At 35.5% G+C, this 14,168-nt stretch overlaps 1 protein-coding gene across 1 annotated transcript in view; it reads left to right on the forward strand.

Annotated features, from left to right (window-relative positions):
• The first annotated feature begins 810 nt into the window (after positions 1-810).
• The window catches only part of LOC146003602 (trypsin-1-like), a 57,332-nt gene continuing 43,974 nt past the window's right edge, over positions 811-14,168 (forward strand). Inside the window, exon 1 of the mRNA XM_083141914.1 lies at positions 811-1,011. Coding sequence (XP_082998040.1) covers positions 937-1,011 — 75 coding nt within the window. The 5' untranslated portion in view covers positions 811-936. The remainder of the gene's footprint in view (positions 1,012-14,168) is intronic.

Here is a 14,168-nt window from a genome sequence, read left to right on the forward strand (position 1 = left end):
TAGCAGAAGCTACACTAGTGTCCAAAATTAAAGCAACAAACAGAAATCCTTTCATCGTGTGATTTTTTTTGTTGATAAATTTGCCAAGTTTAACCTGTTGCTATCGTGAGTTTTTTATTGATAAATCCTCGCACATTGTTAGTTTATTTTCAATCTTAAACCGGTTGTCTATGACATCATAAATATTACTATCACCTGTTCGTAATATGTGGTCAAATGGACACACGGGAAATAATTTCCGTTTGTTGCTTTAATTTTGGACATTAGTATAGATAGTAGATCGTAGACTGGTAAGGTGTTGCGCGAAATTCGTCAAAGCGTTACAAGATACACTTTTCTTTAATGCAATTATTGATGTGAAGAAGTTATATTGTTACGATATTCTCACTGTCAAGTTTTGATTGCCCGCCAGACATGATTGGCTCTAAAGTACTCTTCAGCGTGCTTCTGTCATTGGCTGGCCTTTACAGTTCAACCCTCTTTGAGGAGTTGATATGTACACACTGCTGCAAGGTGACAGTAGCATATCTCCTAACGTACATTTTTGTATACTGAAGGGAATTTCCACTCCCGAGACATACAGTTAATCGTAATCTTTCGAAATTATCAAAAACTGAATCGAGGTCTATCTGTTCTTATGACCGAAAAACGAAGGCAATGCAAATGTATGCTGTTGATTGTTTTGACATACGTAATGTAATACTTTACTTATTACCTGCTTTGCTTTATCTTTCAAGTGCAAGAGTAGAAATGGCACCTGCCTACCAGATAAATGAACTTGCTATCTGCAGTGAAAGGGTGTCACGGGCTGTGAATGGAAGCAGGAAACACAAAGCTCTGGTGACGGTCAAAGCATGTGGTGTGGCGCCTGCCTGTTTTCGTAAGAGATTTTTAGGAGCTTGGCTTCTGTTGTTTGTGTGTGTGTTTTTAATACGAATGATGACGACACCAAGGAGGATATTATTTGGAGTTTTGTCGATAATTAATGCAGCGACGTTATCTTCAGACACGGTAGGTTTTCGTTTTAGAAAAATGAATGGATTTTAGGTACATTTACATTGGAATTATACTATTGTCGCATTACAGTGATTTTCTGACGGTTCTCGATTCAGGCAATTTGGAATTTTAATTACATTTTTGTTAGCGTCACAATTGATTGATTTATTGTTTTAAGTTCACTTTATGCACAGTAAGGCTAATCTGAACAGGACTTGCAGTTTCAAGTGGGATCCGAACCACCTTGCCATGTGCCTCCACCGGATATCGAACCCTTGATTACAAGACGACAACGTTACCACTACACCACAGGGGAGACCCTTATTTAATGTTGCGCTTTGCCACTTTTGGTTAATTGCGACGATGAGGATGGGTGATAATCTGATAAAATTGATGATGGTACTCTCACAAAGAACACCGATGCCCAGGGTATGTTTCGAATCAGGAGCCCGTGACGTCGCAGGGCGCTGTGCTAACCACTCCGCCACAGAGGTCGTTGGATAACTTGGAATCAGAATAGGCTATCACCATTTTGAGAGTGTTAGTATGGTTAAAAAAATAACCTATTGTTAAAATAAGTATAAATTTACTTTTGTCCTGCTGTTCTAAAATCAAGTTTATGTGTGAAAAACTATCCTTTCAGCGTTGACTAATAAAAGAGGAGGAAAAAGTTCATTTTTAGATCATCCGTGGATGCTCCATTACACCATCCAGAAAAAATGTTTTTAAATAATATTATAGATTTATGTTGTACGAAATAGCATGTTTCATTATATTTATGTTTTTTTAAAGTGGTGAAAGATACCTGTGACGCAATGTAATGGACGAATGCAATTAGGTTGTTCCAACTAATACCAAATAAGGAATGCCTAACGGATTGGAGGTCATAACCCCTCTTAGGCCGGTTGTATAATTATCACTAACTGGAGATCAGATTTGATCTACGATCCGTTAATGAAATAAGATCAAGTTTCTCCAATGTTGTATAAAGCTAACTGTCGATCTTAGTTCTAATCCAGATCTTAGGTTAAAAAAAAGAAAAAGGCAAATTTCATGTCCTTGTTCCACAAACACTATTATGTATATCAAAATGAAATTTTAACATTATAGTCTCTGGCTATTGATTACACAAGTTTTCCTATCATTGTGACCATATTCCTATTACTTATATTGTTCAGTTCTGTAGTATATATATAATTTAAATGTATGTTAGATTGCTCGCTAGATGGCAGTGTGGAACTGGCAAGTAAAGTACGCTTTGCATATATATTTCCGTTTCGCACTTAAGTCTAGCCATTCACCAGGCTAGATATTTGTTTTTGCGGATTTCGAGTTCTTATTAAATAAACAAGATATGGGACCGGCCTCCGCAGCGGACTGGTTAGCACAACGCGCTACAAGGCAAGGTGTTCCGGTTTAGAATCCCTGTCTGGACAACGGGTGTATCATCAATCATGCTTATCTTCGCGATTAACTAAAATGGCAGAAAAGCGAAGTAAAATAAATCTAAAAAGTAAACTAAATCACTCAATCAATCAACAAGACATGAAATACTTTTGACGATTAGACATTGAAACAAGGGTGTGTGAAGAAATGGTGTACATTCGTAGGGCATTTAAAATTTGTGTTTTTAAGGGTGAGAACAAAAGCGTTTTAAGGTGTTTTATTTGCCACCTCAGTGGCCGAGAGTTGAGTGATCAGCTCATGATCTCGAAACCGAAGTTTTTGGTTCGAGTCCTGTGTCTTTCATTGTGTGAGTCTCTTAATTTTACTCTAATCAGTATTTGCACCCATGTTCGCAATTAGTCTAAAAAAGAGCAACTGAAAGCTATGTGGGTTAAGTAAGAGAAATAATAAAGAGACAACTGTGTATATCTCTCTCGAATATGCAAAATATGACACTATAAAATTTTCTTTTCTTCGAATAATTGTTGTTCCGTGGCGTAACAAGTCTTTTGTGGACTAAGTCCTGCCAAACGGCTTTTCTCAGATCAACGCCTGGTCAGTGCATCGAGTCTCATTGTCGGTGTGTTCTTGCTTTGAATACCGATATCAAGTAGTATTAATAATATTACATTCAAGTAGTGTGACGGGTCGACAGTGATTTTCTTCTCCCACAGGGTTGATAGTACAAAGGACATCTCACACAACAGGCGTGAGTGAGTACTAACAATTTGTCTACGCGGGAAATCTAATCTTGTAACTAGACCTGCTAAATAATTACATTTTTAATGTTTGAATTTGAATTTAAAATTATGGGTGCGTTAGCACTTATGCTATTTTGCATCCGTCACGATATACAGGGTCCAGCCCCTTACCATAACAAATAGCATAGCTGCAATGTCGCAAAACTAAAATCTTAAAACATTCTGACTTAGATTAAAAGCTGAGGCTGTAAAACAGCACTCAGCACACATAAGGATTAGAAACAGGACAACGTACAGAATTATAGAGCCAGTCGCCAGAGCCTCGTTAGTCTGTAAAAAGCCTTCCAGGGTGTACTTCGTGAAAGTGAGGTTGACAATTGGGTGTACTACGTGGAAGGTCAATCCTTACACCTACTTTTTTAATGTTCATATCTGGAAAACCCTAATTGACGTCACTGCTAATTTCGTTTGACACAACAATGACGAATACCATAACGAAATAGGCAAATAATATTAGGTGAGTGAGCCGAACCAGTTATGTATTCCCTCCCGAAATCGAAACTTTTTTTGCTTTTATACTTACCAATATTAACAATTAACTAAATTGTTTTTTTTTCACACATGATATCGTACGTATTTCATAGGAAGATCTAAACACAAGTAGCTGGATAACGGCCAAATTGCAGGTGGGGAAAAGAGCAAGATATATATTCGCCAAGCTCCCTAAAGAAAATTGGGGCTTCGAACAATTGAATTAATTCTAAAAATTAGTATATACTACTTAAAACAGGAAGAATTCCCATCACGTTAAAATGTCATTTTTAACATGAACATAAGGGGTGGCTTTAGATGCCGCCAGGAGTTCAGGATCTAGTATGGGTGTTCTTTGTGAGTAATAAAAAGTTAATCAAAGGTTAGTTGTTGCACTTGGAAGTTGGAACAGACATGATCGCTTAACTTCGCGATTTGGTAGAGATATACACAGATACACAGTTCTACCTTTATTACTTATTTTCCTTAACCCACATAGCTTTCAGTTGTTATTTTTTAGACTAATTGCAAACATGGGTAAAAGTACATGTTAGATCAAACTTTACTGGCGAGATCGTGAGCTGATCACTAAACGCGCTCAGCCACTGAGGTGGCACATACAACACCTTAAGAACAAAAAATTCGAATATAGTTCGAATGTTCACCCCTTTTTGACACACCATTGTTTCAATGTGTAATCGTGAAAAATATTCCATGCTTTGCTAATTTAATAACTAGGGTGCGGATTTATAGGCAATCAAATAGGCACGAAAAATGATTGAAATAGGCACTTTAAGTACTTTAAGTACTTTAAGCACCCTAAATTTTTTTAAAAAGTATATTAAAACAGGCATTGAATATTTTCATATTTTACGTTGCTCCATGTTCCATGTGTGTAAAATATATGTTGTACATGGAAGTTATACGTGTCATATGTACAAACAGAATAATGTTCGTCATGCATATTCTGTTATTCTAACTTAACGTAACCTATCCTACTGTCAATGAATCATGGAACAAGCATTTAATCCAGACTATTGAAGATGCCATTTTCTCACATGCAAATGAACGCTCTATGCAATTGGTACAACTATTCGTAGAACACTAGGAACTGCACCGTTACCAAACTTACCTCTATTCGAAGCCGCATTCCACAACATCTTCTGCCTCCACACTGTCATCGTCACTATCGCCATTCTCCTTCGAGCTTGTTGGATTGTACAAAATTCCAGCAAGTTAAAAAAATTCCAAAGTCCGGTCTGTTTGTAATTCAAGGCACCTTTTCATACCCCAAATGAAAAAGTAACAATGCGGCAACGCTGTAGACACAGCAACAAGTACACAACGAATACCGAACCTCATTTGTCTATGGCTACCACAGTAGTGTATAGACAATCATACCAGTGTTAATTCCACATAATTTAGGAATTTCTATACGTGAGCGCCAAATTTCAGTTCCACGAGTGGCGCCTTCCCGGTATTGCAAATCGATCACTTCCACTGTGTGTGTGTGTGTGTGTGTTTTTTTTTTATATTGTGTAGTAGTTGTGGTGTGTGTGTGTTTATATTGTGTTATAGTTGTGATGTGTTTGTGTGTGTCTTGTGTAGTAGTTGTGATGTGTTTGTGTGTGTCTTGTGTAGTAGTTATGCTGTCTAATGTGTTTGTGTTCGTCTTGTGTAGTAATTGTGCTGTCTAATATGTTTGTGTTTGTCCTGTGTAGTAGTTCCTCCATTCATATCGGGGGTTAGGCGTAGAGCTGACAACTCTGCACTGTAAAAATACATGTCAAGAAACAGAAATATAAGGCCATGGATGTTCCCAAGGTAAAATATTCCCGAGGTAAAATAGTCCCCCGTTCGGATCTCCGGGTGGGGACTACTTTGGGAGGTCCCTGGACTAAGGATAAGATCTACGTTAGGAATAAGGATATTAAATTAGGCACCTGGAATGTTCTGAGCCTTTACCGGCCTGGGGCATTTCAGTGTACAGTTAATGAGATAGTGAAGTATAAATTAGATGTAGTAGCTGTCCAGGAAGTTAGGTGGCCAGGAGAAGGGAATTGTAAAACTAAAAATTATACTTTTTTCTATGGTGGTACTGAAACTCATAATTTTGGAACAGGCTTTTTCATAAATAATAGAATTATCTCGGCTCTTAAAACAGTAGAATTTATTAATGATAGGATATCATATGCAGTTTTACAGGGTAGGTGGTGTAAAATTATTTTAATAAACATACATGCACCAACGGAAGATAAAGATGATAATACTAAAGATGATTTTTATACAGAGTTAGAACAGGTCTTTGATAAATTTTCTCAGTATGATATGAAAATTCTCTTAGGTGACTGTAATGCACAGATTGGCAAAGAAGAGACATTTAAACCCACGATTGGTAAAGAAAGTCTTCATGAATTAAGTAATGATAATGGTATAAGATTGATTACTTTTGCAACCTCAAAGAATTTAATTGTGAAAAGTACCACTTTTAAACATAAAGATATCCATAAATATACCTGGTCTTCTCCAGATGGTAAAACTCATAATCAGATAGATCATATTCTCATTGATAAGAGAAGGCATACTAGTATAATTGACGTTCGTACACATAGAGGTGCTGACTGTGCCAGTGACCATTATTTAGTAATTGCTAAATTAAGAGAAAGACTCTCAGTGATAAATCATAAGCAACAAAATCTAAAAGTTATAAAATTTGATACAGGAAAGTTTGCTGAAGAAAGAATTAAGAAAGATTACCAAATTAAACTGTCAAATAGATTTGATATTTTGCAGGATTTAAATGATGATGAAAATATAAATGAAACAGACGTAAATAAGAATTGGGAGCACATACGTAATGCAATAGAATCAGCAGCTAAAGAAAGTATAGGATACCATAAACCAAGAAAAAGTAAGCCATGGTTTGATAATGAATGTCATAATCTAATAGAAATAAGAAATCAGGCTAGACTTAGGTGGTTAAATAACTCGGATGATACAAATCTAAGCAATTATAATAGAATAAAGCGAGAAGTTAATTGCACGTTTAGAAGTAATAAAAAAAGAGATTACTTGAAAAGCAAAATTAACGAAATTGAAACAAACAGCAAAAATAAAAATATCAGAGATTTGTATAAAGGTGTAAATGAATTTAGAAAGGGGTGGCAACCTAAAGTAAACTTGATAAAAGATAAAGACGGTGATTTTCTAGCTGACCCAAGCGATATTCTAAATAGATGGAAGAACTACTTTAATGACCTTTTAAATGTCCATGTAGGAGATAAATCAGAAGTAAATGAAGTCCACACAGCAGAACCTTTAGTTCCAGAACCTAACTTGACTGAAGTTAAAGATGCTATTAAAAGGCTAAAGAATAACAAAGCACCTGGCATTTATTTAATACCAGATGAGTTAATTAAATATGGTGGAAATTCATTAATATGTCAAATTCATAAATTAATTTGTTTAATATGGAATAAAGAAGAAACCCTCGACAGTGGAAAGAATCCATAATTGTTCCTGTGTTTAAAAAAGGTGATAAAATGAACTGCAATAATTACCGTGGAATTTCTCTACTCTCAACAACATACAAAATATTGTCTAACATTCTTTTAACAAGACTAACCCCATATGCTAATGAAATAGGTGATTATCAATGTGGATTTAAACGTAATAGATCTACAGATCAAATTTTTCACATCAGACAGACACTTGAAAAAAAGTGGGAATATAATCAAAATGTCCATCAGCTATTCATTGATTTCAAAAAAGCATATGATTCGGTCAAAAGAGAGAAATTATATAATATATTAGTAGAGTTTGGAATACCTAAGAAGCTTGTTAGTATGATAAAAATATGCACCAGTGAAACAGAAAGTAAAATTCGTGTGGGTAATAATATGTCTGACAAATTTATAATTCATGATGAGTTAAAACAAGGAGATGCATTATCTCCATTGCTCTTTAATTTTGCCTTAGAATATGCTGTAAGGAAGGTAAAAGAAACTAAAGAAGGACTAAAATTAAATGGTGTGACTCACTTGTTAGCATATGCAGATGATGTAGACTTACTGGGGGATGATATAAATACGATTAAGAATAATGCCAAAATATTTTTCAAAACTGCTAAAGAGATAGGTTTGGAAGTTTACAAAGAGAAAATTAAGATATGCTTACAGGCCGAAACCAAGTGTTAGGTAATAATCAAAATCTAATTATTGATAACAACTCGTTTGAACCAGTTTCCAAATTCAAATACTTAGGAGTAATATTAACAAATGAAAATTATATTAAAGAGGAAATAAAGAGTAGGCCTAATTCAGGAAATGCATGTTACTTCTCTCTTCATAAACTTTTGTCTTCTCGTTTAATATCTAAGAAACTAAAAGTTAAAATATACAAAACAGTAATTTTGCCTGTAGTACTATATGGGTGTGAAACTTGGTCCCTTACATTAAAAGAGGAACATAAATTGAGAGTATTTGAAAATAAGATCCTTAGGAAAATATTTGGACCTAAAAGGGATGAGGAGACAGGTGAGTGGAGAAGGTTACATAATTTAGAACTACATAATTTGTATTCATGTCCAGATATTATTAGAATAATTAAATCAAGAAGACTTAGGTGGGCAGGCCATGTGGCACGAATGGGAGAGGAAAGAGGAGTTTACAGGATTCTTGTTGGGAAACCAGATGGTAAGAGACCTGTAGGAAGGCCCAGACGAAGATGGAGGGACAACGTTGAGATGGACCTAAGGGAAATCGGTATGGATGGAAAAGAGTATATAGATCTTGCTCAAGATAGGGACAGATGGAAGGCCTGTGTTGCTGCAGCCATGAACCTTCGGGTTTAAGAAGGCTAGAGAGTTAGTTAGTAGTTATTGAATATGAACTTATTTCAATTTTCATCTTGCAATTCACAGTTATACTTTATTAACATTACATAAAAGTACGCTAACGATTCACCATTTATTAATATTATTTTGATTGAAATTCACATTTGCAGGGAATAATCAGTAACTCTTACAAAAATAACTTGTGCTCACGTCTATTGTGTCCATAATTGTTAATAACTGAAGAAAAATGAATTGCAATCAAAATGAAATATATATTTTGAAGGATGCTCCAATTAACATTTCTCTGAAGAAATAAAATTGTGTTACCATTGTACTACAGTTGCACACAAATGTTTCACAATCTATTGACAATAGTTTGAATCAAATTCTCATTTGTAATGAAGTGGTTCCGAGTTCGATACCCACTTGAGGTACATGGAACAGTGGTTCGGATCCCACTATAAACTGTAGGTCCAGTCCCGATTAGCCTTCTTTGTATAAAGTGGATTTGAAACCACAAATCAAACAGTTTAAACCACTTGCATATGTTTTTTTTTCACGAGTATATGAGGTGCTTATCTGTTTATGGACATGAGAGTTTAGAATAAATAACATCGTTTGACTTAGTGTCAGTGCTTGAAGTGAGGGGGATGCGGGAGGATGTCATCGCCGTAACTTTCTCATTGTCACTATGTTAGATTATAGGAGCATTCTCCCAGCTAACCCCAAGTCTCGACTAAACATCTCTGGAATTTCCAAAAGACTTACTGAGTTTTAAAATTAAATGAGGAAAATATATTTGTTTATCATTTGTTGTACAATCGATAGTTGTCACTTTATCACAAGTTTTTTTTTTGCCAGGGTATTTGTTTGTATACAAATTATGCCAATCTTAACTACAGGTGAAGTGGTGAAATATATAGATAATGAATACGTGCTGTTATGTCCTTATTCTTACACCGTCTTTTTACCTATTCTTGTAATTATGACAATATAATATTAGTTATTTTTTATTTTAATTAGTATTTAATTAGTTTAACATAATTGTAATGTCATTATTTTAATTAAAGAGTTATTATTATTATTATTATTTTTCCTGAGACAATGGGTTTGAACCCCTCCCGGTAAATACGTACCTGCGCGAGAGGTAGAAAAATTCTTTTCAGGGAAGCCAGAAATTACTGTAAGTCCACTTTATACACAGAAAGGGTAATCGGGACTGGACCTACAGTTTAAAGTGGAATCCGAACCACTATGTGGCTCCAACGGCTATCGAACGAGTCGGAAATTACGTCAGCAGCTGAGAGTTTCGAGCAAGACCATTATGTAAAATTGCTTCACGGAAAATTACTGTTCTGTAAGTGTGCCCTGAAGTCCCCTAAACGCCACCACTGATGCCTGGGATCCCGGTTCAAAACCAGACCTTGGCATGGGTGTTCTTTGTGAGTGTAATCTTCATCAGTTTCATTATCACTCTTTCTCAACGTTGCGATTAGCCAAACGTGGATAAAAGCGACGTTGAATAACAAAAATAAAATTTCTCGTCAGTGGTAAAACAAGCTTTTGCATCAATCCATTATTTCATTAATGTACTTCTGGTCGCCTTGTGCTGTGGCATTTTGAATTATCTCCACAGATAACTACCTACTTCCTTTCACACACGCAATAAAGCTATTGAGAAAAGAGTACTGATTGACTCCTACAAGCTTTCAGGTGGTAAAAAGGGGGGAAGGGGGTTGTAGTAGTTTTGTTCAAGTATAAGTCACCAACCTGTTGTCCAATCCAATTTGCTTATACTGATTCAACGCCATTTGGATTTCCAAAGATCTGACATCCATTGAGACCCTCAAATCTTGCGAATAGCTGATTTCAGTCAGTTTATCATAAATAAAGGTTTACCTTCTCAATATAGGAGAAGCCAAAGGCGCGTTTAAAAAACTGAAGTAAGCAAAAATGGCAGAATAGGTATTTTGGGCACGTTTACGCAAAATAGGCACACTAATAGGCATTTATAGGCACTATAAAAATATATTTTTCGACTAGAAACACCATGAAATGAACTTTAAACGTTAAAGTCTACGTTTTACTGAAAAGGAATTAACACTTAAACCGAAAGATGAATTTTGTTACATAACGAGAAAGACCCGCTTTCTGACACCGGTATGAACGGTTTTCATTATTTCCTTTTTAAGGTTTTATATTTTGCTGGGAAATAGATAAAAACATAAATAAGAACCATTTCAACAGAGAACACTTTATTACCAAGTTTGGAATCTAATTATTAACATCATAACAAGTTACAAACCAAAGTGAAAATTGTTTTTTACTTTTCCAAACAAAATATAGTCTTTACACACAGTCTGGTGCGCAGGTTATGCAAACCTTGCTGCTGAATTCCAAGCTTATGGGCAGGGAACACTTGATACATTTGTATGCAGTCTTTCTTTCTTTGGCATAGTGACACATGCTGCATGTTTTTCTTTTAATAAACTTATCTGAAGGAACTCTTTCTGGGCGATCTTGTAGATTGTCCTCATTGAGACTATTCCTTATGACTTTTTTGACATCACGAAGTAAGTTCGGGATAGAAAGTCGGTACCTTACATGGGGCTCAATCAGTTCTACGGCGAGTCTCTTCAGAAATTTAAATCTTGTTGTCATAAGCGAACCCTGTTAGCTCAGGTACAAGATAAATGCATTCACGCTGCATACATTTATCAATCTGTAGAAGACCGCTAACGGCCATCGCCTTGTCCTTCTACCAAAGAAATACTCTGGTAATCTAGGGGTATCTAAGTTTTCTTCAGAATGAATTGGCTCTAACAGGGAATCCTCATCTTCTGATGACGACTGCTCACTAGCATCTTCTTCATTGCTTATAACAAAGTCTGGGTCTGCGTCTGAATCGTCAATCACATCGAAATCGCTGACACTATCACTATCACTACTATCACTGTCTTCCAGAATCACCGTTGAACACGTTCGATAAAGTTTTTGTTTGTTGAACAAACTCTGTCCCTATTACCTCTTGAAGTAGAGGGTCGATCCATTACACCTTAGAAAGACAGCAATTGCAATATAAAACAATATTTAGAGTGATATTTACAGTAGTTACACTGATATTTACTTATTTACACTAAACACAGTTATGTTTACAAAACTTGAATTTAAAAAACAGAAACGTAACGCGATAGACCCGGTATAAGAGACTAGGATGCACTTCACGGTAAGCGAAAGACCGGTCTGAAAGATGTGACTGTCATCTTTTTATAACATTCACAATTAAGTTGTATTAATGATAAAAATCTTTGATAAGAAGAAAGACATTTCATTATCACTGTTACTGTTCTAATTATGTATTATGGGATATAGTGTAATATACCAATTCGTATTTTCTTTCTTAAAACAAATAATATATTTGTACTTGTTGCTAATTTAAAATAACAGCAACAAGTATGGCGACCTTCAGCCAGGATTCGTGAATATATAGTGTGGAAGTTATCTTCTGATTACTTTAAATAATGGATCGGAAGCAACATTCTTACAACTTAAGAACGGGAGTTTTCTTAAGATCCGATGTCGTCGATAGTTTCAGGGAAAATGAAACTATTGAAGAAAATGCTGACCCAATGAAGAATATTATTTGTTGCAGTAACATTGAAGCAGATTCCCGTCTTGTGAAGTGCAATGGCTGGAATAAATGGGAACATTTGGAGTGCAGAGGTTTGACTGTAATGCACTGGGTAATATTTAGTTCTTCTAATGAAAGCTATTTCTGCAAATCTTGTAAAGCAGATTTCGATCCATTTTTATTAAAATCTTATACACGTACAGTGAATCCCAACTTGGAAAAGATTATTGCTGCATTTCAAGTTATGGTTACCCAAAGTTTGCAGGAAATTAATGAAAATCTTCAAGAAAAATTGAAACAGAACATTCGCTGTGAATTGCAACAAAATAATGAAATGTTGCAAAAGGAGTTACAAAAGGAGTTGCAAAAGGATATGCAACAAAATAATGAAATGTTGCAAAAGGAGTTACAAAAGGAGTTGCAAAAGATTATGCAACAAAATAATGAAATGTTGCAAAATGAGTTACAAAGGGAGTTGCAAAAGGATATGCAACAAAATAATGAAATGTTGCCAAAGGAGTTGCAAAAGGGCATGCAACAAAATAATGAAATGTTACAAAGGGAATTGCAAAAGGATTTGCAACAAAATAATGAAAATCTGGAAGAGAAGTTTCAAGCCATTCGAAATGAATTACAGCAGCATAATGTTAGGTTTAACAGCCGGCTTGATCATATTGAACATTCGTTACAAGATGTTGTCCAAACTTGTCAAAATGTTAGCAATGAGTTGAGGTGTAAATTGGATGAAGGTATTAGTACAATGCATGTCGAAGTTTCAGATATTCAAGAACAAATGAACAGTCATGACGGAAAGTTGGCAAGGTTGGAAGTCTGCAATGAGGAAATTATGGAGAAATTTACTCAACAAGAGGTTAGGTTTGAAACATTAAATGCGGAATTAGATAAAATGAAGGTAGTTCAGACTGCTACAAGTAGCTCTGAAACCTTGGTAAATGACCTTAGAGATAGGGTTATTTCTTTGGAGCAAGGCAATGCCATCAGCAACAGTGTTGCTAACGAAACTTTGAATGGAAGACGAGAACTGAGCGAGAAGGACGTAAATATTAAACAAACTGAGCATGTGGCTTGTCAAACAAATAATGCAAATTCAAATCGAAGATCACGAAATGTTAAATTTCGGGCTAGTGCTCGAAGTGACAAGCGTGGTGTTGGTTCTTCCGTTTATGATTCATCTGATATTGATGTACCTGCAATTACTAAACGTAAATCAGGTCAGAACGCTACTTCTTTATAAACTGATGTTACCTATAGGCTTTCCAATACATCTTATTTGTGGGATCCTCCATTACGTGACGAATCACCTGCTCATTTCACTACACATCCGTTGGCCAATAGGGACTTCGCACTTTCGGAGAATACATATACAGAGTGCATTACAATGAACCTTGTTCTACTAACCATTATGGTTATGGGAGTCCTCTGAATGCCAGTTTTCATAATAAAACTCAGTGTACAACGAAAGCTTATTCAAATAATCCAATTTCACAAAAGTATTTTCAGCATACACCTTCATGTGAGAAGCCAATATATATTGTGGCTGGTAATACAAATGCTACAACTTCAATGAGTCCGATGTCTTGTAATCAAAATTACATTCCCAGAAATGACATTTTGAATGATCCAATTAACATTGTTTCTAGGAATTCTGAGTCTCCAAATTTTGAATCAAACCAGTTTTGTAAACCTGCGCGTGCAGAATGTAATACAAATATTTCTGCAGGAAACACATTTGGAGAATGCCCGGGTAAAGTTATTCGTGTAAATGAGCTAAGCCAGTTACCACGTTTTGGAGGTGACGTCTCGAAACAATCAGCTAGGGAGTTTATAGACCAGTTGACAACAATGTTAAATTTGATTGGTGTATCTTCTCAATATCGCCTGCAAGTTATTCACAAATGTTTCTACAACACTGCAGCGTATTGGTTCAATAGTGAAAGACAGAATTTCTCATCATATGATGATTTTGTGTGCAAGTTTCTTGAACAATTTGCTTCCATTGATTTGTTAG

This window comes from Lepisma saccharinum, chromosome 20, assembly GCF_977018435.1.
Source record: "Lepisma saccharinum chromosome 20, izLepSacc3.1, whole genome shotgun sequence".
NCBI classification, from domain to species: domain Eukaryota; kingdom Metazoa; phylum Arthropoda; class Insecta; order Zygentoma; family Lepismatidae; genus Lepisma; species Lepisma saccharinum.